We start from the raw sequence: 27,303 nt of genomic DNA, 5'->3' as shown, positions 1-27,303 counted from the left end.
GGGAAGTTGGGGCAAGGTTTGTGATGGGTTTGGATGGGATAAAGGAGTGAAATTTTTGCCAACTCTGTCTACTAGCAGGTTTGCTATCTCTGCAGGATCAGTGTGTGTGATACCGTTAGTCACTACTTCGGTACATGCTTCGGTCCTACCTCTTAAGCTGCGCACATAGCTGTAAAAGGCCTTATGATTATCCTTGGCTGTGATTGCTAAGTTTTTCTCAAAGTCACCCTTAGAGGATTTGACATATTGTCTTATTTGCTTGTTGAGGTTGAGGAGGGTGTTTTTTTTTTGTTGGGGCTTCGTCTTAGTTTTCTTTGACAGCAACTTTTTGCATTTGTTGTAAAGTTTGTTGATGTTGGATGTCCACCAGGGTGGCTTTTTCACTTGGGGGATTGGCTTTGATTCTCTCTGGAACAGTCAAGTCTATACACTTATACAAGTGATTGCACAGGGCTTTAGTGTAAGCTTTGGGGTAGTTACCACTTCCAGCTAAGGGTGGAGCTTGGAATGCATTTATACCTTCACCTAGAAGGGTATAGTTTGCTTTGCTGAAACATTTTAGTCTGGGGGGGTCTGGCTTTGATTCTCTCTAAAACAGCCCAGCCTGTACACTTACACAAATGATTGTACTGGGATTTAGTGTAAGCTTTGGTGTAGTCACTACTTTCGGCTGGGGGTGGAGCTTGGAATGCATTTATACCTTCACCGAGGGTAGAGTTTGCTTTGGTGATGTTTTTAGTCTGATTTCTCCTTTTATGAGTTCTGGTGTTAGTACCAGTTGATGCTGACTGATTTGTCATCAGATTTAGCTAATGTGGGTCCCACAGTTGCAGTGGTGCATCTGTTTGTAATGTTAGTGAGGACCAGAGGTATGTTTGTTCCTCTTGTTGGGGTTTGAACAATTTGTTCCAGGGCATTTGTGTTAACAAAATCAAGGAACTTTTGCACTAGTGAATTAGGGCTAGACCAGGTTTCCCAGTTGATGGTGGGATAACTGAAATTCCCCATGACCAGAGTGTTTGGCAATATTTTGACTGACTCCAGTTTGGTCAAGTAGGCCTCATGCACATCATGATCAAAGGAGGGATCTATAACTAGATGATGACTTGAATGGGGGGGTGTCATACCCACAGTAATCTGAACTTGGAGTAACTCCATGGAGTTGCCCAGTCTAACTAGTCAGGAGGTGAATGTATCTCTAATATAGACAGAAACACCACCTCCTTTGGTTCCCACAAGTTCATTCTGCAGTCTGAAGGTGTGGAAGGCATTGTAGGTCAGGCTACTCTCGGAGTCCTTGAACCAGGTTTCTGTCACTGCACAGACATCTACATCCTCCAGTTATAGAAGTGCTTCCAGGGTGTGCAGTTTTTGGTTTAAGCTCCTAGCTTTTAACAGTATAGCTCTTATTTTGTTATGGATGGCAATTTTCACATCAGCAATTTAATTTTTGAGACCTTGCCTAAAAAAAGGCACTATGGGGTAGGCAAGAGCCTTTGCCAGCAGATGAAAGCCTAGTGGTGCCAGGTGCAAACCATCTTTGGCAAAGCAGCAAGGTCTGTTGACCATGTCATCCCAGGCAGACAGAAACTGGATCCCCTTTGAATGACACCAAACACTAAGCCAATTATTGAAACTGATCATTTTTTTGTTTATAATGTGGCATCATTCTAGGTGAGGGTAATATGCTGCTCAAGGCTAGGGACATGCCTGCATTGGACACATACTCTGAGAGATCAGTCATGTCTCTCTTCATATTGTCCAGTGAGGTGCATCTCAAGTCGTTCACTCCAGCATGAACTATGGCAGAGCCATAATGGTAATTGCTGCTGAGAGACCTGAGTGCATGCATGATCTGATGAATTCTGGCACCAGACAAGCAGATGACCATGAATTTCTCCTTAGCTAACCTGGTGAGGGGGGCATCTGTGTGTCTCACTATGGAGTCTCTAATGACACGAACATTTGTTTTTTGAGTGCTAAGTCTTGAAGGCTTGGTAGGTGAGACTGATCTTCTATCACGTCTCTTGTTAATTTACTTTTCCTGTGTTTCATGGCAGATGATTTGAAATAGCCTGTTGTGGTTTAGGTTTCTCATTTGAGAAAGACCAGCCATCCCACTTTAAATAAAGATTAAACTAAAGAAAAATGGCTGTTAGATTTTAAGTAGTTACAGACAGACAAGCATGCACAAACGCACACAGACACACACGTGCACACACTCACACACACACAATCTCGCTGTTTCTGTATGCCACTTGTATCTGTTACAAATGACTCAACATCTGCTCTGTTCACAAAAATTTAATTTTTCCTTACAAGGACTTTCTTGAAATGTTTACTTTACAAAATGGCTCAATAATGATAAATGTTATTCTATACCCTCTGTTTCTATGTGCATGTAAGCGTTAGCATTTTGCATATGCCATGAACAGCTTATCAGCTGCAGACAGAGGACTTGTATAGCTGAAAACGTCAAGTTATTTCTTCAGTAAAATGTATGTTGGTGCACTGAGGTATCACATGGGGTCTATGTCTTTTGACCTAAATTTCATTTGCCTGACACTCATTTGCATGACCCCATTTGACTGAAATTTCATTTGCCTGAAACTTCATTTGCCTGACACTTCATTTGCCCGACAACTATTATTAGCAAAAAAATGGAATATGCCCCCTTCCCCACTGCAGTGCGACCCTGGAGTTAGAATATATAGTTAGGGGGGGTGTGGGGGGCACAGCCCCCCAGAATGGGGGCTGTGGGGGGCGAAGCCCCCCACTTCATTTCATATGATATTGTTAACTATTGATGTAATATTGCTTAGTAATAGAAAAGTAAGGGCTTGCCCCATACCCCCGTGGGCTGTGCCCCCACACCCCCTAACTATATATTCTAACTCCAGGGTCGCACTGCAGTGGGGAAGGGGGCATATTCCATTTTCTTGCTAATAATACTTGTTGGGCAAATGAAGTGTCAGGCAAATGAAGTGTCAGGCAAATGAAATTTCAGTCATTTGGTCTCAGGCAAATGAGTGTCAGGCAAATGAAAGTTAGGTCAAAAGAAGTAGACCCATCACATGACCATTGTGTTCTGGCAGGGACGTGGAAACGAAGATACACTGTATTTCTTCTACTGACCACACACACACACACACACACACACACACACACACACACACACACACACACACACACACACACACACACACACACACACACATACGCACATGTATTCATGTACACACACACACACACACACACGAGCGTGTGCACGTACACATACACACACACACACCACACACAAACACACACACACATATGCACAAACACACAAGCGCACATGAACAAACACACACACACACACAAAAACACATGCACGCACATACACAAACACACACACATACGCACATGTATGCATGTGCATGCCCACACACATAGATACACACACACACACACATGCACATATGCTAAGATGCTGAGGGCACATCTGTCCTGCCCCATGTCAACCAGAATAAAATAGTGATCTGCAAGCTCATTCTCTTGCTTGCAGATCACAAGCTCATTACTTGATGAGATGGGGAGGTGGGATCCTTTCTACTTCCAGACATCATCTGGATAACTAAGATACAGCTTGCTCTCTGAGTTTCTGTCCTTAAGGCAATGCTCTGATTTATAACAAAAGCTGCATGATGGACCCTTCTAGCAAGCCCTCATCGAGAAACTCCCAATCGCTACCATGTTTCATATCATAGCTTAAGACAAATACTTGTCCCTACGATGTCCTTGAGTGGCAGAGTTAAAACACTAGCACTTAAAGATATTTTCTGTGTGTTCCTTCTTGAAAAAATAAAGGAAATAATGGTCTGACTGGCATTTTGTTTGACCACCTCCTGAGAAGAGGGAAAGGGCCTTTCTGGTAGGGCTTCAGCTCACAGCTAGAGGTTTCAGCTCTGCTGCAAATAAGGGGAAATACATTTGCAGTTTATCAATAGACACAGATTGGTATGAATGGCAATCCGTGGTGAGGTGTGAGGTGGAAAAAGGGTAGGACAAAAATTCACACTTAGAGCTACCAAAGCATAAGGGCTCACTTTAGTTGATTAAAGATCAACCTCATTTGACCCCAGATGGCAATGCTGCTTTGGTCAACCAATGGGAATGACGGAATGACTGGGTCAAATGAGTAAGGACAGGCTTGACTGTCTGGACAAACAGGTTCAAAAGTGCTTTAAAAAGATACATAATGGCTTTAATGTACAATTAACAAATGCAGGCAAAAATGGTAACATCTTAGCTTGTATGTAAACCAAGTACCTACCTCAGTATGCACAGATACTGCATATATCATTTATCACTACATCAAAGTTGTCTGATACCAGAAAGAGACAATGTGATTTTATAGTTTGCTATTAAAGTGGACTTAACATTCTTCATCCCACTCTTCTCCCTCATGCTGTCTTCACCTGCTCATACCCTCTTGAAAGCTTTTGCATGTTCCCTCCCCATCATCCATTCATTTAATCCATTTCATGAGTCCATGGTTCTCTACATGAAAAAAGTACTTTTGCAGAACCAGAGTTACCTCATCTGTTTCCTCTCTTCATCACCCAGATCCCTGTTCCTCTTCAGGAGGTCACCTACATATCTCTGTGAAATGATTTTGTGTACCTATATCACAGTCTTTAAGTCGAGAAAATCTATAGTACCTCTAGTCTTTTGTCAAATTCTTTCATCTCCATCACATGCACTCTTCTTGTGGCTTGCCTCTAAACTCCTTATAGCAGCCACCAGAGGAAGTTTGCAGTGAGGCATGTAGAGAATTTTTTTTTCTTTTCAGTAACCCAAGATCCTTGACTGATGGCCCCTCTATTGGCACCCAACTGGCCCAGGGAGAGAAGCCAGGCATTCCCAGGCTAGGTGTTCCATTGAGAGAAGCCAGGCATTCCGAGGCTAGGAGACCCAGGGAGAGAGGCCAGACATTCCCATGCTAGGTGACTATGCATTCCCAGGCTAGGTGACCTAGGGACAGAAGCCAGACATTTCCAGTCTAGGTGACTCAGGGACAGAAGTCAGGCATCCCCAGGCTAGGTGACCCAGGGACAGAAGCCAGGCATTCTCAGGTTAGGAGACCCAGGGAGAGAAGCCAAGCCTTCCCAGGTTAGGTGACCCAGGTACAGAAGCCAGGCATTCCCAGGCTAGGTGACCCAGGGACAGAAGTCAGGTATTCCCAGGCTAGGAGACCCAGGGACAGAAGCCAGGCATTCCCAGGCTAGGAGACCCAGGAACAGAAGCCAAGCATTCCCAGGCCAGGTGAGATCCCTATATCTCATTTATTCCTGTCCAGGAATCTAAACTGGCCCTCCATTACCTGTTGAGATTCAGGTGACTGGAAGCAGATCAGCCTGCTGGTCATAGTGGAGGTCTACTCTCTTCCCTGGGAGCACTATCTCACCTTTTGACAGCTCCTCCAATCTCTGCCATCACTAACTCCCAAGGGGATGTATGTCTCTGCACACTACACTTCCAACAGGTTCCAATACAAGTGCATTTTGATTGCAGAGGGCCAACAGACTCAAACTCCAGTGGATGCAACACCTTGTGCTCCTGCTAGGTGTAATCTTTGTAACCAGCCAGAGATGTCACCCTTCCCTCAGGACTGGTGACTCAGCATCATCTGCTAAGCCACTCTGGCCAGTTCCTACTGGCACCTGAGCCACTAATGAAACTTGGATCACTGCAGCATGGTTAGGGATTTATCTTTCAATGCAAAAGGATGAATCAGCATGCCTGCTGTTGGAGAACACAGAATGAGAATGATGAATCAGCATGCCTACTGTTGAAGAACACAGAATGAGAAGGATGAATCATCATGCCTGCTGTTGGAGAACACAGAATGAAAAGGATGAATCAGCATGCTTACTGTTGGAGAACACAAAATGAGAAGGATGAATCAGCATACGTACTGTTGGAGAACACAGACTGACAAGGATGAATCAGCATGCTTACTGTTGGAGACACGCATAATGAGAATGATGAATTGGCATGCTTACACTGTTGCATTTGAAGAAAGATGTTTTCTAATAAACTGCATGCATAACTTCTGAGTTAGATCAAATTAGAGGTGCAGGCAAAATCACACAGTTGTGTTTGGTGCAAGCTGTTTTCAAATAAATTGCACTGGATGAATTCCATTTGCTTGATCTGTTTCAGAAAACTAAAGAAAGCAATCTTTGTCGAGGCCTTCTCATTTCAAGTTGTGAATTAGACAACAAGCTGTTTGAAGAAATATGCTGTACAAATCAAATGAGAATACACATCTTAAAAAGCCTACAACTAGTTGAAAGTAAACCAAGTAACTGGTCAGCAACTGGTCAGAAATTACTGATCAGATGAACCAACCTTTTGCCATGGGATAACACTGGCTGATTGACAACATGTTGACACGTTTCTATATTATGAACCTGCTGATAATGACAAAGCTCATGGATACAATGTGTGTCAGTCTACTGGTGAAACTGTCAATTTTAAATACCAAAGATGTATAATATCCACTGATAAAGAATAGTGCTTAAGTTGTAATGGGAGTTTCCATGAGGTAATGATGGATAGTTTTAAGTTGTAAGAGGAAAACACAAAAGGGGAGACTGGAGGCAATTATCTACTGCTCAACACATAACCACTTAATGAATAACTGGATGAAAGTGGATGTTAATCTTCTATGTGATTTCTGTGAAGGCAGACCATGAGAAGAGTTAAGCTAAACTGCCATTCTGAACTAGCTTGGGTTGTTAAAGATTTACATATCAATGAGTGTGAAAATGATCCTTTCTGGTATTAGCAAGAGTAATTTTATTGATACTTCTAAAACCCCTAAAATAGATTAATGGTGCCACATTTCTGATTTTGTGAAATTTATGGCATGATTACTAATGCAGTTTGGAAGCAAAGGCTCTTATATCCAGAGTGATGTGTGGATGGTTCATAGTTTCACAGGTTTATAGGTATACACTAGGCTAACAACCACTATGGCCCTCAAAATCCAAGCCATGCAGCCCAAACGTGACCCAAAAATCTGATTTATATTTGATTTATAGGAAGTGCTTTACTGATTGCCTTTGTCCAGCAGAGACAGGATCTAGACGAGGGGTGAATTTCCGACTACGCATTCATTGCGCCAAGTTGCTCTTAAATAGGGATAGGAAGGAACTCTGCTTCACATGAGTGCCTGTTCCAGAGAATGGGAATTATGTGATAAAAACAACTGTCTCTCCATCATGTCCTATTTATGTTGCAAACAAAATTTAGGTCTTTTAATCTAGTTGTTCTGATATTTGTTTTTGCAAAAGATTCATCAAAACAGGGTCTAGGTATGCCTTGTATGTAAGGCAAAGATCACATCTCAGAAGTCTATGAAACCAAGTAATGAGACAGGGCTTTGAGGAGATCAGTGTAGGACAGTGCATTTACTCCCTGTATTCTTTTTGTAAGGAACCTATGGGGATGTTCCAGTTGCTGCATGTATCTGGTCAGGTATGTACCAAAGGAGGCATTATATTCTATGATGGGCCTGATGAGGGCCAAGTACAGTGGTATGATGACCTCTCTGGACCTAGGTGACATGCTCTTGCTTATAAGTTGAACAACATAGAAGGATTTTCTTATTATCTTGGACACATGTTGGTTGAGGCTAAGTTACTATCTACATGAGTTCCCAGATCCCTGACTACTGAATGAACTTTTAAGGGTGTTTTATTGATGACATAGTTACCTAGGCTGGAAGACTTCCCAAAAGGTACTATAATGTATTTCTTGTTACTGATTTTTAAGCCATGGTTTGGCACCAAGTATTTGTCTGTATTAGACCTTCCTGAAGGGTGTTCTCATCTAGGAGGGATACAATAACTGCTCCCAGTTTGTAATCATCTGCAAACGTGGTTATCCAGAGGCCTTTGACATTGGCTTTGACATAAGAAAAGTAGATGCCAAAAGGGAGTAGGCTTAGCACAGAGCTCTGGGGGCACTCCAATGGTGATTGGCCTCTTTGTGGCAGTAGTATCACTGATTCTACCCTTCTAGGTCTTATCAGACAGTCAGTTAGCTATCCAGCATGCTATAAATGCTTTTATACCTACTTCTGTTAGTTTGCTGACAATGCCTGAGCAGGGGATTGTATAAAATACTGTAGCCAGATATAGGTAGGCAATATGGACAGTTTTCTCCTCATCCATTGCCTTAGGGACCTTTTCCAAGAAGTTCACCAGATTCAGTAAGCATGACCTTTCTTTGACAAAGCCAAACTGGGATGGATCCGTTAATAATTTTTTCCATGGCTTTGCAAATAAGACTTGTCAGACTAATGGAACTGTAGTTTCCAGGATCTGTTGAAGGTCCTCCCTTATGAAGGGGGATGACCATCATAGTCCTACTCTTGTGGCTCAAAGCCTCTTTTAAGACAACCATTAAATAATGACTCCAGGGGTCCTGATAATTAATTTTTTAGACTATTCAGGAGGCATCCTAGGATGTTATTTAAGTCCATCGAGGCCACATTCTTGGCTTTACTGAGTGCATGCATTACATGCTCCCTAGTTAGATCTGGAGAGGTTAGGCTTGAGGCTAATACTGGGGGGGGGGGTGGTTGGGGGTGAGAGAAAGGTAAAGTTGAAATTGGCTTTGTCCGCTAATAAGTTCACTATATGACCAGGTTCAGTGAATGTGGCACCATTAGTCACAAGTCCAGCACATTGCTGTATGCTGCTCTTGATGTTTCTGACACAGCTTTAGAAGTCCTTATGGTTGGCTTTGTTTGACCTAATCAGCCCTCTTAGTTGCCAATTTATTTTGATGAAAGAGTTTTTTTATCTTTATGGGAATTACCCTTTCTGATTTTTGCAATATTTTTTTCCTTTTGTTATATATCATTAATTTGAGATGCTACCAGGGTGGTTTGCTTCTGGGGCTAGTTCTGGGCTTACTTCTGGTAGGTAGAGCAGCTTCGATGCAGTCACTGACATAGCTGTACAGAATTTCTCAAAGCAGTTCAGCATAGGCTGGTGTGTTCTCTGAGTTTGGAGGGGCACTGAATTTTGACAAACCATCACTTAATGACAGATAATTTGCCTTAGAATAGTTCCCAGCTGTTACTGGTTTTAATGGAATTTCATAGTTGATTTTGATTTTGAAGGAGACAGCTATATGGATGGACCTTACCAGGGATGATGAGACAATGGGGGAGTGTGGTGTTCTCCCATATTTGTGAGTATGAGGTCCAGTGTGTTGGAGGCTCTAGTGCGTGTATTCACTGTTTGGTCAAGGTTATTTTCAAAATCTAGGAGTCTCTGTGCCTGAAGATTTGAAGCTGTGTAGGATTCACAGTCTATAGAGGGGTAATTAAAGTCTTCCATGAGTATGGTGTTAGATAGTAAGTATCTTCAATAGGTCCAATTATCCATTGTGAACTTCTTCTGACATGGAGGGCGACCTATAACTGGCTAGGATATGGAAAGGGATTTTGTCCATGGTGATCTGCACGTGCAGAAACTCCAGCATGTCATCTTGCTTGAACACCTTAGAGGTTTGTTTATTATTGATGTATATTAAGACACCTCCACGTTTAGCCCTTGTCTGTTCAACTACTAGTCTAAAAGTGTGGAAGGCACTGAAACCTTGCACTGCCAGGGCATGCTGTGCTGCTTTAAACCATGTCTCAGTAATTGCACAGATATCTATGTTCTCAGATGTAAGGAGGGCTTATAGGGAGTGTAGTTTTATTTATTTATTTTTTTTTATTAAGGTTCTTGCCATTGAGCAGTGACACCTTAAGGTTCCATTGAGTTAACTCTGCTATGTCGGTAGGTTTGTCAGTTTGGCATTACCTATAAAGGACTCTATGGGGGCAGACAAAGCCTTAGCCAGTGTTCAGAAGCCTAGAGGGGAAAGGTGGAGACCATATCTGGCAAAGCAACATAGTCTATTGATCATATCCTCCCAAACTGACTAATACTGGATATCCTTAGAATGATACCAAAAAGAAAGCCAATTGTTGAAATCAATCATGTTTTTCTCATATAGTGGTATCATCCTTGGTGGTGGTAACATGCTGATCAGTGCCAGGCTTTGTTCATATTGTGACATCATCCTTGGTGGTGGTAACATGCTGCTCAGTGCCAGGCTTTGTTCATATTGTGATATCATCCTTGGTTATGGTAACATGCTGCTCAGTGCCAGGCTTTGTTCATATTGTGGTATCATCCTCAGTGATGGTAACATGCTGCTCAGTGCCAGGCTTTGTTCATATTGTGATATCATCCTCAGTGATGGTAACATGCTGCTCAGTGCCAGGCTTTGTTCATATTGTGACATCATCCTTGGTGGTGGTAACATGCTGCTCAGTGCCAGGCTTTGTTCATATTGTGGCATCATCCTTGCTGATGGTAACATGCTGCTCAGTGCCAGGCTTTGTTCATATTGTGGTATCATCCTCAGTGATGGTAACATGCTGCTCAGTGCCAGGCTTTGTTCATATTGTGGCATCATCCTTGGTTATGGTAACATGCTGCTCAGTGCCAGGCTTTGTTCATATTGTGATATCATCCTTGGTTATGGTAACATGCTGCTCAGTGCCAGGCTTTGTTCATATTGTGGTGTCATTCTCAGTGATGGTAACATGCTGGTCAGTGCCAGGCATTGTTCATATTGTGGTATCATCCTCAGTGATGGTAACATGCTGGTCAGTGCTAGGCTTTGTTCATATTGTGGCATCATCCTCAGTGATGGTAATATGCTGCTCACTGCTAGGCTCATACCAGCCTGATATACAATCTGAAAGCTCCATAGTGTCCCTCTTCATAGTCCAGGGAGGTTCATCTCATGTCATTTACACCTACATCGACTATGATGGATTTATTCTGGTATTTGGTGTAATGACTTGAGTGCAGGTGTGATTTGGTGGATCCTGGCTCCAGATAAGTAACTAACATTCTCTTCTCCTTGTTCAGCCTGGTTAGAGGGGCATTGGTCTATTGTACAATGAAGTCCCCTATGATGAGAGACCTGGGAAGGGTGTTTGCTTGTTTTAGGGGCTTAGTGTTTGTGGCTCTACTGAGAGTGACAGTATGTGTGGTGTTAGGTGTTGCTTTTTCTGAGTGCCTTTTGTCCTCCTGAGTCATAGCTTTGATAGCAGGTGGCCTAGGTGATCTCTGTTGTTTAGGAAGATTGCTTTTAAGTGCCTCAGCATAAATTAGTCTATGTGAGTGTTTTGTGCTATGTGAGGTGGGTGTTGTGTGTGTGTGTGGTTTCAACAACCTGATGTGGACTTGCATGAGAGAGTTTAGCTTCCAGTATCATTGTGGCTGCTTCTTTAAGGATTACATGTTTGTTAGTAAACATGAGACAGTGGCTATATTGTCTCAGGATGCCCATATCCACCAAGCTGGCTACAGAGCAGTTAGGAAATCGCATATCCATAATGTCCAGTCCTTTAATTTGTGAGCAACAAGGAGGTGGTGTATTGGGGTTAGAAAGCAACTAAGGTTGCTTTGTTGGTGCAGACTAATAAGGGTGCTTCATTTGGAGAGGCTCAGCTAAACAGCACTAAATTCTACTAACTTTAATGTTTACAAAATACTAAATTCTACTAACTTTAATGTTTACAAAATACTGAATTCTACTAAATTTGCAGTTATTTCCACTCGAGGCCCAACTACCTGCTCTAAGGTTGTTGGCACACAAGGCATATCCACTATATTGTTGCTTTACAGATTACAGTTTTTGCTTTTTAGAGGTTAGCTACTATACAGGGCACTGCTAACCCATGCAAACATGCAAAATTTATAACAGCACAGAAAAAAACTCAGAAAACTAAATAATGAGCCCTCTGGACAATAAAATGAATACACTACAAGTCCATTTATCTATTTCCCAATTCAGATATAGCAGGCAAATACCTCATGCCACAAGATGAATAAACCCATTTCTCTTGGTGTAAAAACACAGTAGAAGAGACCCACAAGTGCAATGTTAAAACAATCCATAGCTGGAAGACCCTTGCTGAAAGTAATTTCAAGACAGTAATGGTGAGAGGAACAGCAATTTTTTAAAAATCAAATTCAGTGAAATGCACACATAAAAGCAGGAAACAAAAGTGATCAGACAAAATAACTTAAATGCGATTTAGCAATCAAAACTACTTATCCTTGCCTGGATGGCACTGGATACAAGTAAAACACTTCTGGAATGCAGGCTAGGATTACAAGCCTTGCTGAGCTCCAGGAAAATGCACAGGAGACAATATGTGTGTTAGATAGTAAGTGTCTTCAATAGGTCCAATTATCCATTGTGAACTTCTTCTGACATGGAGGGCGACCTATAACTGGCTAGGATATGGAAAGGGATTTTGTCCATGGTGATCTGCACGTGCAGAAACTCCAGCATGTCATCTTGCTTGAACACCTTAGAGGTTTGTTTATTATTGATGTATATTAAGACACCTCCACGTTTAGCCCTTGTCTGTTCAACTACTATTCTAAAAGTGTGGAAGGCACTGAAACCTTGCACTGCCAGGGTATGCTGTGCTGCTTTAAACCATGTCTCAGTAATTGCACAGATATCTATGTTCTCAGATGTAAGGAGGGCTTATAGGGAGTGTAGTTTTATTTATTTATTTTTTTTTATTAAGGTTCTTGCCATTGAGCAATGACACCTTAAGGTTCCATTGAGTTAACTCTGCTATGTCGGTAGGTTTGTCAGTTTGGCATTACCTATAAAGGACTCTATGGGGGCAGACAAAGCCTTAGCCAGTGTTCAGAAGCCTAGAGGGGAAAGGTGGAGACCATACCTGGCAAAGCAACATGGTCTATTGATCATATCCTCCCAAACTGACTAATACTGGATATCCTTAGAATGATACCAAAAAGATAGCCAATTGTTGAAATCAATCATGTTTTTCTCATATAGTGGTATCATCCTCGGTGATGGTAACATGCTGCTCAGTGCCAGGCTTTGTTCATATTGTGGTATCATCCTCGGTGATGGTAACATGCTGCTCAGTGCCAGGCTTTGTTCATATTGTGGTATCATCCTCGGTGATGGTAACATGCTGATCAGTGCCAGGCTTTGTTCATATTGTGGTATCATCCTCAGTGATGGTAACATGCTGATCAGTGCCAGGCTTTGTTCATATTGTGACATCATCCTTGGTGGTGGTAACATGCTGCTCAGTGCCAGGCTTTGTTCATATTGTGGTATCATCCTTGCTGATGGTAACATGCTGCTCAGTGCCAGGCTTTGTTCATATTGTGGTATCATCCTCGGTGATGGTAACATGCTGCTCAGTGCCAGGCTTTGTTCATATTGTGGCATCATCCTCGGTGATGGTAACATGCTGCTCAGTGCCAGGCTTTGTTCATATTGTGGCATCATCCTTGGTTATGGTAACATGCTGCTCAGTGCCAGGCTTTGTTCATATTGTGGCATCATCCTTGGTTATGGTAACATGCTGCTCAGTGCCAGGCTTTGTTCATATTGTGACATCATCCTTGGTGGTGGTAACATGCTGCTCAGTGCCAGGCTTTGTTCATATTGTGGCATCATCCTTGGTGGTGGTAACATGCTGCTCAGTGCCAGGCTTTGTTCATATTGTGGCATCATCCTCGGTGATGGTAACATGCTGCTCAGTGCCAGGCTTTGTTCATATTGTGGTATCATCCTCGGTGATGGTAACATGCTGCTCAGTGCCAGGCTTTGTTCATATTGTGGTATCATCCTCAGTGATGGTAACATGCTGCTCAGTGCCAGGCTTTGTTCATATTGTGATATCATCCTCGGTGATGGTAACATGCTGCTCAGTGCCAGGCTTTGTTCATATTGTGGTATCATCCTCAGTGATGGTAACATGCTGATCAGTGCCAGGCTTTGTTCATATTGTGATATCATCCTCGGTGATGGTAACATGCTGCTCAGTGCCAGGCTTTGTTCATATTGTGATATCATCCTCAGTGATGGTAACATGCTGCTCAGTGCCAGGCTTTGTTCATATTGTGACATCATCCTTGGTGGTGGTAACATGCTGCTCAGTGCCAGGCTTTGTTCATATTGTGGTATCATCCTCGGTGATGGTAACATGCTGCTCAGTGCCAGGCTTTGTTCATATTGTGGTATCATCCTCAGTGATGGTAACATGCTGCTCAGTGCCAGGCTTTGTTCATATTGTGGCATCATCCTTGGTGGTGGTAACATGCTGCTCAGTGCCAGGCTTTGTTCATATTGTGACATCATCCTTGGTGGTGGTAACATGCTGCTCAGTGCCAGGCTTTGTTCATATTGTGATATCATCCTCAGTGATGGTAACATGCTGCTCAGTGCCAGGCTTTGTTCATATTGTGACATCATCCTTGGTGGTGGTAACATGCTGCTCAGTGCCAGGCTTTGTTCATATTGTGATATCATCCTTGGTTATGGTAACATGCTGCTCAGTGCCAGGCTTTGTTCATATTGTGGTGTCATTCTCAGTGATGGTAACATGCTGGTCAGTGCCAGGCATTGTTCATATTGTGGTATCATCCTCGTTGATGGTAACATGCTGGTCAGTGCTAGGCTTTGTTCATATTGTGGCATCATCCTCAGTGATGGTAATATGCTGCTGACTGCTAGGCTCATACCAGCCTGATATACAATCTGAAAGCTCCATAGTTTCCCTCTTCATAGTCCAGGGAGGTTCATCTCATGTCATTTACACCTACATCGACTATGATGGATTTATTCTGGTATTTGGTGTAATGACTTGAGTGCAGGTGTGATTTGGTGGATCCTGGCTCCAGATAAGTAACTAACATTCTCTTCTCCTTGTTCAGCCTGGTTAGAGGGGCATTGGTCTATTGTACAATGAAGTCCCCTATGATGAGAGACCTGGGAAGGGTGTTTGCTTGTTTTAGGGGCTTATGTTTGTGGCTCTACTGAGAGTGACAGTATGTGTGGTGTTAGGTGTTGCTTTTTCTGAGTGCCTTTTGTCCTCCTGAGTCATAGCTTTGATAGCAGGTGGCCTAGGTGATCTCTGTTGTTTAGGAAGATTGCTTTTAAGTGCCTCAGCATAAATTAGTCTATGTGAGTGTTTTGTGCTATGTGAGGTGGGTGTTGTGTGTGTGTGTGGTTTCAACAACCTGATGTGGACTTGCATGAGAGAGTTTAGCTTCCAGTATCATTGTGGCTGCTTCTTTAAGGATTACATGTTTGTTAGTAAACATGAGACAGTGGCTATATTGTCTCAGGATGCCCATATCCACCAAGCTGGCTACAGAGCAGTTAGGAAATCGCATATCCATAATGTCCAGTCCTTTAATTTGTGAGCAACAAGGAGGTGGTGTATTGGGGTTAGAAAGCAACTAAGGTTGCTTTGTTGGTGCAGACTAATAAGGGTGCTTCATTTGGAGAGGCTCAGCTAAACAGCACTAAATTCTACTAACTTTAATGTTTACAAAATACTGAATTCTACTAAATTTGCAGGTATTTCCAGTCAAGGCCCAACTACCTGCTCTAAGGCTGTTGGCACACAAGGCATATCCACTATATTGTTGCTTTACAGATTACAGTTTTTGCTTTTTAGAGGTTAGCTACTATACAGGGCACTGCTAACCCATGCAAACATGCAAAATTTATAACAGCACAGAAAAAAACTCAGAAAACTAAATAATGAGCCCTCTGGACAATAAAATGAATACACTACAAGTCCATTTATCTATTTCCCAATTCAGATATAGCAGGCAAATACCTCATGTCACAAGATGAATAAACCCATTTCTCTTGGTGTAAAAACACAGTAGAAGAGACCCACAAGTGCAATGTTAAAACAATCCATAGCTGGAAGACCCTTGCTGAAAGTAATTTCAAGACAGTAACGGTGAGAGGAACAGCAATTTTTTAAAAATCAAATTCAGTGAAATGCACACATAAAAGCAGGAAACAAAAGTGATCAGTCAAAATAACTTAAATGCGATTTAGCAATCAAAACTACTTATCCTTGCCTGAATGGCACTGGATACAAGTAAAACACTTCTGGAATGCAGGCTAGGATTACAAGCCTTGCTGAGCTCCAGGAAAATGCACAGGAGACAATATGTAGCAAAGTAGTTAGTGTGGGACTGGGCAGCACAGAATGCAACGTTAAGCAGGTAAATGATAAGCTGAATATAAAAGCACAGAAGCACAGACTGCAGCAGAGACAATTCTCTCACTATTGAACTTGTTACAGTTTAAGGCACCAGACTATGCAGACATTCACCAGTAACACTGCGTTTGGGAAAAAATGCAGTAATAAATGATTAAGGCACAAATCTGGTAGGAGGACTACCCAGATCTGCCACAACTGTGAATTAAACTACTAGCCTTTAGCTGAGCAGGGTTCAAACAGAGAGCTTTTACAAGTAATTGTACCTGTGGAAATAGAAGTGCACAATAACTAAGGTCTCCGAACAAACTAAAAAAATGCAATCAGAAGGAACAGTGCTGAAAAGTACAAAGTAGTATCACCACGTGGGTCACTATAATTACACTTAAATATTTAAGCAGAATTGAAATAATTTAGTTATCTTTTATTTATTTATTTACTTACTTTTGAAAAGCTAGTTTTGCATAGTTTCACACCTCTGCAAGTCTTAAATAGGATGGATTGTGTAGACATTCATTTATTTACTTAATATTTGATAACAGGTAAATCCTAATGAGTATAAATATCTTTTGTTAGGGAAAATTAGGAAAACAAAGGGGTCTATATTGGAAACTCGAACACGTACCTTATCAAATCCCTAAATGTCGACCCGTCCTTATCGAACCGTGAAAACTTTGAATGTCCAGAAGAGCAAAACCGGAAACCTCGAATCGTCATGGTTGGCCTTCTGCGGTATAGCTCCATAAGGTAAGTGTGTGATAGTTATGGACCTTAGGGTCAGGGTGTGGGTTAAGGTAAGTGCATAGATGGTAATGTATGTTACATTTAGTGTAGGGTTTTGTTAAGTGTATGTGTGTGGATTATTTAGTTTGTTTGGGTTTAGCTTTTTAAGGTAAGTGTGTGATAGTTACAGACCTTAGGGTTAGGGTGCAGGTTAAGTTAAGTGCATACTTGGTGGTATATGTAAGATTTAGTGTAGGGTTAGAAGTAAGGTTTTGGTTAGTGTATGTATGTGGTTTATTTGGTTTGTTTGTGTAGGTACTAAGTAGTGGGAGGTGGGGTGGGACAAGTATGATAGTTCGATGTTTTAAATTTCGCGGTTTAGGGCATTCTGTGTTTATGAGTTTCGATTAGGACGGGTCGATGTTTAGGGATTTGATAAGGTAAGCATTCAAGTTTATAATATAGACCCAAACAAAGGCTTCAACAGGATGATATAGAAAACAAAATGAAAATATAACAAACCAAAAAAGAACTTGGTTAGAGAAAAGCTTCCACAACTTAAGCTATGTTAAGAACACTATTTCCAAGGCTAAACAGTAGTTAATTGATTAATTTCTTAATTAAATTAGTTAAATAATTAGTTAATTTCCTCAGGAAAAGGGACTTGTTTGCCTAGTTGGCCTATCCAGGTAAACAAATGCAAAGTAAATAAATAAAATACAATAATTGCAGTCACAATCCTTTCAGTGTTACTAATTCTTTTTGAAAGTAGTTAGGATATAAAATGCCTGTAAAGCATAGGCATGTCGAGAAGGTGAAAAGAAAGAGAAACAGAGGAAACTAATTAATGGAGGTTTAAGTCACATGTCATTATTGCACTCATGTTATATCTACCACTGTACTGAGACATGGTGGTACTTCGCCTCAGTACTGTGTAACACTGGGCAGACATCTGACATAGTTTTGGCGAAGTACTGTGTGCCATTGTGTGGCTATGTGACATCAGTCATCTATGTTCTGTGGAAACATTTGGAATTACCATGCGCCACTCTACAGAGAAGTAGCACGATCCATCCATGTACTGTGCATGCTTGTGCATTATTAGCACACTCCATTCATGTACTGTGTATACTTGTGTATATTTAGCAAGCACTATCCATGTACTGTGTATCCTGGTGCATATTTAACAAACTCCATCCACATACTGTGTATCCCGGTGCATATTTAGCAAACTCCATCCATGTACTGTGTATCTTGGTGCATAATTAGCAAAGTCCATCCATGCACTATGTATTCTGGTGCATATGTTTTGCACTATACCACTTGATTTCTGTGTATCACTGAGTAAGCATGTGGCAAACTCCACCTCAGTCTGTGTACCACTGTACACCTGTAGCAAACTCTACTGCATTACTGTGTAGGTATGTAGCACTAGCCTAACAGCTGTACAGATATGTGGCACTACCTTAACAGCTGTAGAGATTATGGTATAGCTGCTACCGGTATAACGGGTATGCACGCCGAACTAGTCTACATACTGATATTTATAAAATCCCTTATATTTTAATACTTTACTCCATGATATTTCCATGTTATCAAAGATATCTTCATTATTCTACATTATATCTTTCTATAATGTAATTCAAACATAATATCCACATATAATAATTTACATATACTGAGTAACTTGTAAGTGACGTTTCACGTCGTGTACGTGAAACGGCCAAGTAAAACATTTCGGTATTTTGTTTTACGATATTTACTGCTTTCGACGTTTAGGTATTTCGACAAGTAGGTGTCGACCTTTACGTATTCGACATTTACGTCTTTCAATTTCAGGATATAGACCCTAGTACTCTATACCAGAGTTCGGATGTGGTATTACTTCATCTGAGCATTGTGGATTGTGAAGACATTCTGCTAAGGAATGCAGCTGCAGCCACCTCAGAAGCTTAAGGAAGGAGAAACTGAAAAACTTGTTAAGTATACTAAGAAGAAATAGGGCCATGAAGGAAGCACAAGAAGATATTACAAAGCTGAAAGGTAGTGTTTAACAGAGAAACATAAGTCCTGGTCAAGGTGTTAACACTGAAATGGAGACATTCATTAAAACACAAAGCTGTGCTATGTTCTGAGAGCATGCGGTAGACATTCAAACATGAAGGGAGAAATGAAACCAAACAATAAATGCTTCAATTATGTAATGAGGCAGGCACAAAATAATCTTAGTCAAAAAGGAGCAATATCCTTTGCTTGGGTATAATTAAATATTTATATATGTAGAAAAGTTCTGCTGTGATATTAGCTAGAAATAGTGGAACGAGCAACACTAGAGAACGCTGGACAGTGCGGTTGTACCTCTGTAGCCGCCAGAGCTGTCAGAGTGTTATATCAACAACAATGGAAGCTTAACAGCTACTGAATAACTCTTGACAGCATTGTAGACTGGATGGGAGTTTTTTTTTTCCTTTTGCTAATTTTAGCTGGCACCTCCTGCCTTTCCTGTATTCTTCATCTTAACAAAGAAATAAGCAAGAAGAAGAAAACACATATAGGTGCAGGAGAGTTAAAAGGCAGCAGCATTCCTTACTAATAGAACTATCCATCAATCCCTCCATCTATCAGTCTCAGTAACTATCCATCTACCTAACTGTGCATCAACCTATCCTGCCCCTTTGTCTGCAAAGCTATCTGCCTAGCTGTTCATCTGTCTGTCAGCCTGCCTATCTACTTACAAATCTATTGAAATAAAATTAATGTTGGATTATGAAGAAAATCTCTCTATATATCCTGCTTGCTTGTCTCTCTCTTTCTGTTTCTGTCTGTCTAGAAAAGTAATGCTCTGTATGTGTGAAAAAACAAAATTTGGAAGTGATTAGCATGCAACACACAGCTCATGTATGTAACAGTATCACTTGTTGTTCTTGACCAGGACTTACTGTAGGTCCAGTGTTCCATGTTATAGCTGTAGAATTAGTCTGTCAAAAGAACCCCCCCCCCAAACAACTCAGATTAGCACTTACATTCCATGTCAAAACTTATTTCCAACAATTTATACACTTTTCATTGTGAAGAAGGCAAGTAATTATTAACTTATATGAAAGTTATCATTAGGTTAGTATACAACTCTCTGTAAACTTACCATGTCCTTCACCATTAGCAGTCCAGATGAAAAAGCAATGGAGTTAGGAGGTGTGGAAACTGGTAACATAAATGCATAAGAGCATCCAACAGTGCCTGGTATCATTAGATACAGTGGATTCACCTGAAGTCGAACTGCCTAGAGAAAGAGCACATTTTGGTATGTTTATACACACAGCAAATTCAGTCTAATAATGGTAAATACAAAACCTTAAACAGGTCACTGTTTTATCACATAAGAAATATGTTGATATTTATGTCATGTGCAAAATGGTGCTGACGGAATTAAGACCCATTGTCTATAAAGCTGTTGATGGTTGCAGCTAGTAACCACATGGCTGCTCCTACCCTCATCCCATCCTCTTTCTTGCTCTCTTCAATCAATGATAAACCCATATAATGGCTCACACTTTACCATTTCCTCAGTCAGGTGCTCAAAACCCTCTTTGTAAAGTACTGTTTCCTCGAGACTAGACTTTAAAGTCCTCTTTCCTGAAGACTAGATTGAAATGTCTCTCTTTCATCAGTCACATTACTTTCCCTTCCCAGTATTCCTCTTTTGATTCAATGCTCAGATGCCAGCCCTCCCTAACTTTCCATGAAGCCAACCTCAGTTTTACTTTCATGCAGGAACAAAGATGAGACGTACCACCAAGCCTGTCGTGTGACCAACATGTCACGGTAAAAAACAAATTCTTTAATACAAACAATAAAAAGATGCATAAAACAAAGTACTAGGGTGGATAAGCGCTTTCGGTGAAAACCTTCTTCCGATCCTCACCCATTAACCAACAATTTTTCTTATGAAAGGAGTAATAGCCAATCAAGAATCAGGAACAGGCTGGACCAATGAGCTTCTCAAACTGAATCATCTATTTAGCATATCAAGATGACCAATGAGAGACTATCAGAAGTTATTCTTTCAGTCAGAAGCATGCCAGTCTCCAATTCATTCAGAATCACAGTAGAACCAATCAACAACAAACAGGAACAAGCTGGTCCAATGAACTAGCTATACTGAACCAGCTATTTAGCATAACAAAAGCTCCAATAGTCTTTAATCAGGAAGCTATTTCGCCAATAGGAACCAAGTCATGACTATTCATAGTCAGGAAGCTTGTCTTCCAACAGAAATTAGACCTTGACTATTCATATTCATGTGAGGAAAAGAGTCCGTGAAAACACCCAGTAGAAGCAAAAGGAAACTAAGGAGCAAAATACGATGCCCATGTTGACTTAGATGCAGGCTTTCCTAAATGATAGCATGATTTTTCTTTTCTATCAGTAGAGTGGCTCTATATCTTGGCAGAACTCTTTGTTTTTCTGATCAAGTGACTGTGCACAGTGACAGTTGCAACCAGCCGATCAAGAAAAATATCTTCAAATGTAAATAAGGCAATATCTATTAGTAATTGCTAGACCAAAATAACCAATCAGCTGTGTGGTCAAAAACACCTTCTCCTTATATGAAGGGAAAGAAAGTAAGACAACAGAATTCATAGCCCAGATATACTCAAGTCGGTAATGCAATCAGCATGTTACATCAGATCAACTGCATTTCTTGACAAGGCCTCTTGCTTTTAAAATAGGCTTAAGGGGGATAACACCATTAAGACCAGGTGGACGATTGGCTCTGAGTTCCATAATCCATTTAGTTTCTTGTAATTCAGTGTTGTTGCGTATATCACCCCTCCTCAAATTGTCTCTTAGCATACGTATGGCCATAAAATGAAACCAGTATATATTGTTGTTTTTAATATGCTCATATAAGGCATTGGTCTCAACACTGTTATGAATGTCAGACAGGTGTCATAGAATCCGATCTTTAAAAGGTCTATTAGTTTTGCCTATATAGTATGCTAAATAGCTGGTTCAGTATGACTAGTTCATTGGCCCAGCTTATTCCTGTTTGTTGTTGATTGGTTCTACTGTGATTCTGAATGAATTTGAGACTGGGATGTTTCTGACTGGAAGAAATAGCTTCTGATAGTCTGTCATTGGTCATCTCGATATGCTAAATGGATGATTCAGTTTGAAAAGTTCATTGGTCCAGCCTGTTCCTGATTCTTGATGATTGGCTATTACTCCTTTTATAAGAAAAATTGTTGGTTAATGGGTGAGGATCTGAAGAAGGTTTTTACCGAAAGCATTTATCCACCCTAGTACTTTGTTTTATGCTACTTTTTATTGTTCGTATTAAAGAATTTGTTTTTTAATGTGATGTGTTTGTCTCACGACAGCCTTGGTGGTACATCTCATCTTTGTTCCTGCATTTTCTTTACTTGTTGAGACTACCTTTGGTAACATAGCATTTTTTGTTTAGATCACTTTTACTTTCATTGATGCCAGTCTCAGTGTCTCATTGATGCCAGCCTCACTAATTCTCCATGATGCCAGCCTCACTAACTCTCCATGATGCTCCAGCCTCACTAATTCTCCATGATGCCAGCCTCACTAACTCTCCATGATGCCAGCCTCACTAACTCTCTATGATGCCAGTCACTTGGCCTGGATGCCATTGTGGCCCATACAGAATGCATAGTGAAAAACAATTGAGTTTCTTTTTCTCTTTTTTTTAAGTCAAAATTTCTATGTGTGAGGAAATTAAAATTTACAAGCGTGACAGGAACAGCAGCAAAATCAGCATGTAAATCAAGTTAAGGTTTAAGTTAAGTATATAATCTTTCTGCTACCACCCCTCTATATGACAGCATATACAGAAGACAACTCTAGTGGCTCAGTAGATAGGATTGTCACCTCACAACAATAAGTTCCCCAGTTCGGTTCTTGGCTGGGGTACCTTCTACGCAAAATTTTGAACGTCCTCCCTGTCCTCATGTGGGTTTCCTCTGGGTGCTCTGGTTTCCTCCCACATTTCAAAGACATGCAGTAGGTGGATTAGGCACTCCAAATTGGCCCTAGGTGTAAGTTAGTATGCTAGTGTGTGTGGGGTGAAAGAACAACCATGGCAGGGCTAGCCACCTGGTGTTGTAAACCTTGCTGTAGCTGATCGTCACTGTTGAAGTGAGACCCCAACCCCAATTGTAAAACATAGGAAAAAGAGGTGATGGCTGAATTCTTTCAGGATGATATTATTCACCCTATAACAATACCAGGTTATTATAATGTCCATTTCAAGTATAGCCTTTTCCATTCACAGTCCTTGCCACATACAGCTCTGTAGGGTGCATAATGATCTGACCACTAACAGTAAGCATACTACCAGTGGACTGTGACAAGTCACCAGCACAGCAAACCAAAATAAGGGTGTAACAGAAAGAAAAATGAACAAAAGGAGATCATATGCTCCTTCAAAAGAGATAGGATTGATGCAGTGAGGACTTCGCACAGCTATATATTTTCCCATAATTCACATCCCCTCCTTATAAACTATTACTAATGTACAGATCTGCAAGCATGTAAATTGCAGGATAATACTCTGACCAATGGTCCCTCAGAGAAATTAAGTAAAATCCCTGACTACATTTAAAAGAGCACTATAATTTGTTAGTGAAAGTACATACAGAAGATAAAGATGCTGTCTCACAGATATTACCTGCCAGCTGCCAACTGCATAAAAACAATACTGAAGCTTCTTCCACCCCCAGTGGAATGCATGGTACAGAAGCAACCTTCAATGGATTGTTATCAGGCTATCAAAAAGAAAACAGATGAGCAACTGGCTAGCTAGATAGGAATTATGTGCTTCTCTGCAGATATACCAGGAACTATGAATTTCCCACAGATATACCAGGACCTATGAGCGTCCCACAGATGTAGCTATCTTGTTAGGAGCAAAAGAAGTCCAACATCTCCATTGATGATTTCCTAATGTGGATGGTCCTGGAAATATAAGCCCACACTGTTTTCTTTGCGAATAAATGTGAAACTGTTCCATGTGGTTTTAAGGATAACAATAAAAGGTTAGCAGATGAAGCATCTGATTTAGTGTGATAATGGACAAACCTTTGACATGCAGGAAGAACTGGGAATCATGAACACTTTAGGAATAACTGTACAAGGCAGACGATGCATTACAATCTATACCTGTACGATATTTTAGTGATGCTAATAGCCACGAGGGAAAATTAACTTTAATGTAGCAGAAAATACTTATTCAAAAAGGGGACAAGTCCATATCTGCAGTATGAAAATCCATGTAGATACAGGGAAGTACCATCACCTTTTGGGAAAGTTTTAAGGTAAAAAAGAAAGAGTTCCACATTGGACAAATCTATCTAATGAAAATAAAATACACTAGCAGAAAGACAGTTATTGCCATTTGATGCCGCTTTCTTCTTTACGACAGATATTTCATAGCAGTAGGCTTTCTGGCCTCCTGAAAAACATAGCCTCATCTGATTCGTGCATCCCTATCTGACACCAAAACAGCAGGAGCAGAGCTGTAGGAAGATGAAGTACACAGAGCTGTAAAGTTACACTTATTTATTTTTATTATAACTTTTTGTTGTCTTGCCCATCCCTTTCAGCATTCATGAGGTCCTCATGCTACCCTGCCTTATAATCCAGAAAATCATTCTCTTGCTGTCTCACTGGCAGAATAGTTAGGTGATGAAATAGGAGCGAAGGTGGCATGAAGCTGGGTATTTCCTTCCTAACTAACACCATTGCTGCCAAGCTAACCAAATTCATATCTTTTCCACTGCAAAGGGTTCTTGAACAAGAAACGTTTTGAAGAAAAAAGTGAAGGGTGCAGAATCTTGTCTTGACCTTAGATAAAGAAATCCTCACAGACAGGAAGTCTAGAAACTGAATCAGTTTTTCCAGCAAAAGGAAGAACACAGATAGTCATTTCGGCCAACAGGTAGCTACCAAAACTAATCTGATATCTTACTTTCTTTTTTCATACTTTATTTAAGCTTGAGACATACAAACATCAATTTATATAATCATAAATTTATATAAAGTATCATTATTATGATTATTATTACAGAATATAAGACGTTAAATACATTTGCAAGCCATAATGTGAAGTCTCAACTAATTTTTATACAACAAAATTAACAGTTAACGAATAACAACTAACCTAAATTCACTATATAAAATATGTGCACCATGTGCCTTATCCAAACTACAAAGCAATATCATACCTCAGTAAACCATATTACATCTGTCATATTGAAGATAATATTTGATTTTCTGCTATTACAGAACAAGAGCATTATTTCTATATTTATTCAGTCCCAAAAAGATAATTCAGACTATTATTTATAAGTAGACAATAAAGATTTTTGTTCTTCTAGTAGTATTGTAAATTTCTCTGCCACGTACCAATATGGTTTAATAAATTCTGAGTTTTATGTAACCGTTTCTCATGCTATTGTTAAAACAAGTCTACATTATAAGATCGATGTTTGAAAACATCGAACATATAGGTTCATAGGTTCATAATAGGCTATCTGCCCAAGGGCATTTATAAGCCTAGCCCATAGTTATGTGGCTTTCGCCACCCCTTTAGTTTGAATAAAAACTATGCCTATCATTTTTCTGTGCCTCTGTCAAGCAGTGACACTGAAGTAATCCCTGGGGTATATCTGCGATCTCCCATCCATTGGTCAAGATTCCTCTTGAACAAGGCCAGCGAGGTGCTCTGCCTCACATGTACCGGGATTTTGTTCCACAGCATAGGGAGTCTCTGGGTGATGAATCTGTCCCTCCAGCACGTTCTATTTATAACCGTGTCAAGGTTTAAGTCTCCCGCCCTTGTGGTTCTGAGGGATCTAGAGGTGAAGCATATTCATCAAATCTGGGTTTGACATGGCCTTATATGTCAGGCACAGGTCACCTCTGAGGAGACTGAATAAAGCTGGAGTTCTTTCAGTCGGGCAGCATAAGACATATTTTTGAGACCCTTTATCCTTTTGGTGAGGAACTTTGGGGCCTTTCAAGCTGCATCAAGTGTCTGGTCAGATACATGAACGGGCATTGTACTCAATCATAGGTCTAATGAGTGATGAGTACAGGGGATGACCTCCCTTGATCTAGATGTGAATCCCTTCATGATCAGGTGGGCGATATAGAAGGTTTTCCTAACTACTTTAGCAACATGAGTGTCAAACGAAAGACTACTGTCAACTTGAGTCCCCAGATCCCTGATGACTTTTTCTGTGCTCAGTGGATTGTCACCTATATGGTAGCTTGGGGTAACCTTGTTTTATGACTATGCATTTTAACTTCAGGCCATGGCTCTGGCACCAGTTATCCGTTTCTGTGAGGCCCTTCTGGAGGATATCTGTGTCAGATGTGTAGTCATCTGCAAACTTTGTCAGCCATAACCCTCCTGTGTTTGCTTGTACTTCAGAAAAGTAGATGAACAAGAGTGGACCCAGGACTGAGCCCTGTGGGACACCACTTGTGACAGGCTTTGAGTCTGACATGGCTCCAGCAACTCTGACCCTGTGGGTTCTGTCGCTAGCCAGTTTGCAACCCATCTTGTGATGTATGGGTTTACATTTAAGCTGATGAGTTTTTCGATGATACCTGAGTGGGGTAATGTGTCGAAGGCCTTTGCCAGGTCGAGGTAGGCTGTATGGACTGCCTTTCCCTCATCAATGGCCTTGGTGACTGTCTCAAAAAGTCAACCAAGTTTAAGAGGCAGGATCTGCCTTTGACAAAGCCAAACTGGGTTGGATCCAAAGTCTGCAAGTTCCCTATGTCTTTATTTATGAGTTCCATTATGATCCTCTCCATGGCTTTGCAGATAAGGCTTTTGGGGCGGTAATTTCCAGGGTCTGTGGAGGCACATCCTGAGGTGAGGCTAAGATTAAACAGCTGTCCTAACTGTGGGTTTAATTCGAGTTCATGAAGCACAACACCATCCGTCCCATGGATGCTGTGTTTTTGCCTTAGTGAGGGCAGTTCTCACCTGTGGAGATGTTTGGGGGCTACAATCCTCTGGAATAGATATCTCTCCTTTGGGGGGGGGGAGAAGTTTGCACTGAACCTGTCAGCCAGTATGTTAGCAATGTGTGTAGGTTCAGTAATTTTCACATCATTTTGAACTAATTCTGAGCATATCTGGGAGTTTCCTCCTAGGTTTCTAACATAGCTAAAGAAGGCCTTATGATTGTCTTTAGAGTCCTTGGCGATTTTTCTCTCAAAATTTGCCTTGGATGATTTTATGAGAGCTCTTAGTTTTTACTTATAATGATCAAAGGTGTCTTACCTTTCAAGGATTTTGCTCTATCTTGTAGTAGCTTCCTCCTTTGTTGTAGAGCTTGTTTATGGCTGGGGTCCACCAGACTGGCCTTTGGTACAGAGAG

General features: G+C 40.9%; 1 protein-coding gene across 3 annotated transcripts in view; it reads right to left on the bottom strand.

Moving 5' to 3' along the window:
* SLC13A3 (solute carrier family 13 member 3) overlaps positions 1 to 27,303 on the bottom strand; it is a 709,014-nt gene that overhangs the window by 46,924 nt on the left and 634,787 nt on the right. For all 3 annotated transcript variants that reach the window (XM_044090300.1, XM_044090299.1, XM_044090298.1), the window contains exon 12: positions 20,022 to 20,159. In XM_044090300.1, coding sequence (XP_043946235.1) covers positions 20,022 to 20,159 — 138 coding nt within the window. The remainder of the gene's footprint in view (positions 1 to 20,021; positions 20,160 to 27,303) is intronic.

Source organism: Protopterus annectens, chromosome 12.part0, assembly GCF_019279795.1.
Source record: "Protopterus annectens isolate FY-2018-M chromosome 12.part0, PAN1.0, whole genome shotgun sequence".
Lineage (NCBI taxonomy): Eukaryota > Metazoa > Chordata > Ceratodontiformes > Protopteridae > Protopterus > Protopterus annectens.
This window is presented reverse-complemented; position numbering and strand designations above follow the sequence as displayed.